The sequence below is a fragment of the Schistocerca nitens genome, chromosome 9 (assembly GCF_023898315.1).
Source record: "Schistocerca nitens isolate TAMUIC-IGC-003100 chromosome 9, iqSchNite1.1, whole genome shotgun sequence".
NCBI lineage: Eukaryota > Metazoa > Arthropoda > Insecta > Orthoptera > Acrididae > Schistocerca > Schistocerca nitens.
This window is the reverse complement of record NC_064622.1, coordinates 527572192-527577317: the sequence shown is the minus strand read 5'-3', so window position 1 is coordinate 527577317 and position 5126 is coordinate 527572192. Positions and strand designations below refer to the sequence as shown.

The window sequence follows — 5126 nt, the reverse complement described above, 5'->3', positions numbered from 1 at the left end:
TTATGTCGTCATTGTGCATTTTGTATACAATTCCGGTGTCATTTCTATGTTTCATCGCCAATGTGAAGGTGCGAGGGATACAGTAAACCTGCACTGGTGCATCGGAATCTAATACTGGTCCCCCTGGAGCCGCTCAAACCACAAAATCTTAGAAGATTCACTCTTCCTATACTTAAGTCAGCATTGTGCCTTTTGCATTCTATTCCGATGCGATTTATATGTTTCATTGTCAATGTGAAGGTCCAAGAGATACAGTAAACCTGCACTGGTGCATCGGAATCTAATACTGGTCTCCCATTAACCGCTCAAACCACAAACTCTTAGAAGATTCACTCTTCTTGTACTTAAGTCGGCATTGTGCCTTTTGTATTCAATTCCGATGCGATTTCTATGCTTCTTCGTAAATGTGAAGGTCCAAGGGATACAGTAAACCTGAACTGGTGCATCGGAAACTAATACTGGTCTCCCAGGAGCCGCTCAAACCACAAACTCTTAGAAGATTCACTCTTATTGTACTTAAGTCGGCATTGTGCATTTTGTATTCAATTCCGATGCGATTTCTATGTTTCATCGTCAATGTGAAGGTCCAAGGGATACAGTAAACCTGCACTGGTGCATCGGAATCTAATACTGGTCTCCCAGGAGCCGCTCAAACCACAAACTCTTATAAGATTCACTCTTCTTGTAATTAAGTCGGCATTGTGCCTTTTGCATTCAATTCCGATGCGATTTCTGTGTTTCATCGTCAATGTGAAGGTCCAAGGGATACAGTAAACCAGCACTGGTGCATCGGAATCTAATACTGGTCTCCCAGGAGCCGCTCAAACCACAAACCCTTAGAAGATTCACACTTCTTGTACTTAAGTCGGCATTGTGCCTTTTGTATTCAATTCCGATGCGATTTCTATGTTTCATCGTCAATGTGAAGGTCCAAGGGATACAGTAAACCTGCACTGGTGCATCGGAATCTAATACTGGTCCCCCAGGGGCCGCTCAAACCACAAACTCTTAGAAGATTCACTCTTCCTATACTTAAGTTGACATTGTGCCTTTTGCATTCAATTCCGATGCGATTTCTATGTTTCATCGTCAATGTGAAGGTCCAAGGGATACATTAACCTGCACTGGTGCATCGGAATCTAATACTGGTCTCCCATTAACCGCTCAAACCACAAACTCTTAGAAGATTCACTCTTCTTGTACTTAAGTCGGCATTGTGCCTTTTGTATTCAATTCCGATGCGATTTCTATGCTTCTTCGTAAATGTAAAGGTCCAAGGGATACAGTAAACCTGAACTGGTGCATCGGAATCTAATACTGGTCTTCCAGGAGCCGCTCAAAGCACAAACTCTTAGAAGATTCACTCTTCCTATACTTATGTCGTCATTGTGCATTTTGTATTCAATTCCGGTGTCATTTCTATGTTTCATCGCCAATGTGAAGGTGCGAGGGATACAGTAAACCTGCACTGGTGCATCGGAATCTAATACTGGTCTCCCAGGAGCCGCTCAAACCACAAACTCTTAGAAGATTCTCTCTTCCTATACTTAAGTTGACATTGTGCCTTTTGCATTCAATTCCGATGCGATTTCTATGTTTCATCGTCAATGTGAAGGTCCAAGGGATACAGTAAACCTGCACTGGTGCATCGGAATCTAATACTGGTCTCCCAGGAGCCGCTCAAACCACAAACTCTTAGAAGATTCACTCTTATTGTACTTAAGTCGGCATTGTGCATTTTGTATTCAATTCCGATGCGATTTCTATGTTTCATCGGCAATGTGAATGTCCAAGGGATACAGTAAACCTGCACTGGTGAAGCGGAATCTAATACTGGTCTCCCAGGAGCCGCTCAAACCACAAACTCTTAGAAGATTCACACTTCTGGTACTTAAGTCGGCATTGTGCCTTTCGTATTCAATTCCGATGCGATTTCTATGTTTCATCGTCAATGTGAAGGTCCAAGGGATACAGTAAACCTGCACTGGTGCATCGGAATCTAATACTGGTCTCCCAGGAGCCGCTCAAACCACAAACTCTTAGAAAATTCACTTATCTTGTACTTAAGTCGGCATTGTGCATTTCGTATTCAATTCGGATGCGATTTCTATGTTTCATCGTCAATGTGGCGGTCCAAGGGATACATTAAACCTGCAATGGTGCATCGGAATCTAGTACTGGTCTCCCAGAAGCCGCTCAAACCACAAACTCTTAGAAGATTCACTCTTCCTATACTTAACCCTCCGTCGGGCGCAACCGGCCTGACAGGCACAGCTGTCATATTTGTGTTCCCCCCTCCCCAGTTACGTGGCGTAGGACTTCCCCGACGTCAGTACCTTCCTACCTCCTGGTGCTGTATACAACCCGTGTTATTAGAGTTCGCGCGACCTTGGTGAAGAGCAGCTGTGACGATTTTGGCCTCTCAGGCTCATTGCGCCCGATTACGTCCCATTTGCGGAGGTACGTATTTTTTGTTCTTTTTCACCTGAGTGGTAGTTTTCCTCATTTGTGGTATGAGTAATGTCAATTTTGTCAATAATTTGTGAAAATATGTAATATTTTGAGCTCGGCCTGTCAGGCACATTGCGCCTGAACACGTAATTATCGTGGTGTTCTATGTTTTACATTTCAGATTCTCCATAAATATGGCGCGGAATTACTTTGATTTGTCTAACCCACGTCATCTCGAAGAGATACACGAGTTATTGATGTGCGCTGACGAGGAAGATCCCATGCTGACTGAGAATCTGGGGGACGAGAGCGATATTGATTCCCAGGATGAGGTGGAAGAGCGCGAAGATGACTCTGCAACCGAGCAAGATGATGATAATACTGATGAAGATGAAGAAGGAAAGCACAAAAACACAAGGAACGTTTATGTAGGAAGAGATAATACGACCATGTGGAACAAAAAACCACCTAAAAAAAGGCGTCGTCTGGCACCTCACAACATCGTTACTCACCTTCCTGGAGTAATAGGACATGCAAAGAATGCAAAAACTGCTGTAGAATGTTGGAATGCTCTATTCACTGAGGACATTCTTGATGCGATCGTCAGATACACGAATCAGTACATCGACACTGTCCAGGAACATTTCTCAAGAGCCAGAGACATCAGTCACACAGATGTAACAGAAATAAGGGCGTTTATTGGCTTGCTGTATCTTGCTGGAGCTTACAGAGGAAATCGACAAAGTCTGGAGGAACTTTGGGGTACAGAAGGTGATGGTGTTGAAAAATTCAGCCTAGTGATGAGCCTCAAGCGGTTTAAAAACCTGATACGTTGTCTTCGTTTTGATGACAGAACTACCAGAAGCCAACGGAAAGAACTTGACCGACTAGCTCCGATTCGTGAAGTTTTCGAAAAGTTTGTTGAAAATTGCCAAAAGAGCTATTGCGCTGGGGAAAACGTCACAATAGACGAAATGCTTCCAGGTTTTCGTGGTAGGTGCGTTTTTCGCCAGTACATACCATCAAAACCAAACAAATATGGAATAAAACATTTCGCTCTTGTTGATGCTAAGATGATATACACACTCAACATGGAAGTCTATGTTGGACAACAGCCTGCAGGTCCTTTCTGTGTCAGCAACAAGCCAAGTGAAGTTGTCAAGAGGTTGGCTAAACCTGTGTTTGGATCCGGTCGCAATATTACTACTGATAATTGGTTTACTGATTTTGACCTCATTGATTATTTGAAAACAAAGAAGCTGTCACTAGTTGGAACTGTCAGAAAAAATAAAAGGCAAATACCTTCAGATTTTGTTGATGTGAAACGAAGGGAACAACACAGCAGTTTGTTTGGTTTTAATGATGGGAAAGTTTTGGTTTCCTATGTACCACGGCTGAACAAAAATGTTATTCTTGTGTCTTCGCTGCATAATGATGATGCCATTGATCCGCAATCTGGAGACAAACATAAACCAGAGATAGTCTCTTTCTACAATTCGACAAAAGGCGGGGTTGATACTGCAGATCAAATGTGTGCAAGTTATAGTGTGAGCCGAAACACAAAGCGCTGGCCAATGGTAATTTTCTACACAATGTTGAATGTGGGTGGTATCAACTCTCAGGTTATTTACCTTGGAAATCAACTGGAAAAAATGCGTAGGAGAGTGTACTTGAAGTCTCTGGCACATCAACTTGTTCTTGGAGAACTACACAGAAGAAGTATGAAGACGATTGGAATCCCCTCCAGCTTGCAAAGCCGTCTCAAGAGATTTATTCCCACCGAAGGCAGAGAGGAATCACCACCTACTTCACATCCAAAAAGACGTAGATGCATCACCTGTACTGCAGAAACTGGTCGCAGAAGGATGTCAAATTATGAATGTAAGAAATGCCAAAGTGCGATCTGCCTGCCACACGCGAATATGGTCTGTCAACTTTGTTTCTCTGAGCGCGAGTGTGTTGCTCCTAGTAATTCTGAATGAGTGTGAAAGACAGCAAAACAGGAAGAGAGACTCAAAAGTGGAGCTTGTCAGTTAAATTCGCTGTTTAATATAATTTATGTGCTAGAAACTGTAACTGTCTGGTAATGTTTCCTAAATTAGTGTTCTTTGTATTTTGTTGCTTTTATAATAAATAAATGGTTTTTTGGCATCCAAATTTATATGTTCTGTTTGTACACATTCCAGTGAACGTGGCTAATTATGTTTACAGGACAAAAGTAGAAAAGATGAAATAATAGCGGCTCTCAAAATCTGTGCCTGTCAGGCTCATTGCGCCCGACCTCGGTCGTCATAATATTGCGCCTGACGGAGGGTTAAGTCAGCATTGTGCCTTTTGCATTCAATTCCGATGCGATTTATATGTTTCATTGTCAATGTGAAGGTCCATGGGATACATTAAACCTGCACTGGTGCATCGGAATCTAATAAGGGTCTCCCAGGAGCCGCTCAAACCACAAACTCTTAGAAGATTCACTCTTATTGTACTTAAGTCGGCATTGTGCATTTTGTATTCAATTCCGATGCGATTTCTATGTTTCATCGTCAATGTGAAGGTCCAAGGGATACAGTAAACCTGCACTGGTGCATCGGAATCTAATACTGGTCTCCCAGGAGCCGCTCAAACCACAAACTCTTAGAAGATTCACTCTTATTGTACTTAAGTCGGCATTGTGC

General features: G+C 42.6%; 1 protein-coding gene across 1 annotated transcript; it reads left to right on the top strand.

The window, feature by feature from the left end:
• The first annotated feature begins 2241 nt into the window (after positions 1-2241).
• LOC126203289 (piggyBac transposable element-derived protein 4-like) lies at positions 2242-4680 on the top strand. The gene is made up of 2 exons (XM_049937546.1): positions 2242-2460; positions 2633-4680. The coding sequence occupies exon 2, from the start codon at positions 2646-2648 to the stop codon at positions 4431-4433; it is 1788 nt and encodes a 595-aa protein (XP_049793503.1). The 5' UTR covers positions 2242-2460; positions 2633-2645; the 3' UTR covers positions 4434-4680.
• Positions 4681-5126: the final 446 nt, after the last annotated feature.

What these genes read in the sequence shown, in the direction of transcription:
- LOC126203289 (XM_049937546.1), top strand. Translation starts at nt 2,646, where the DNA reads ATGGCGCGGAATTACTTTGATTTGTCTAACCCACGTCATCTCGAAGAG.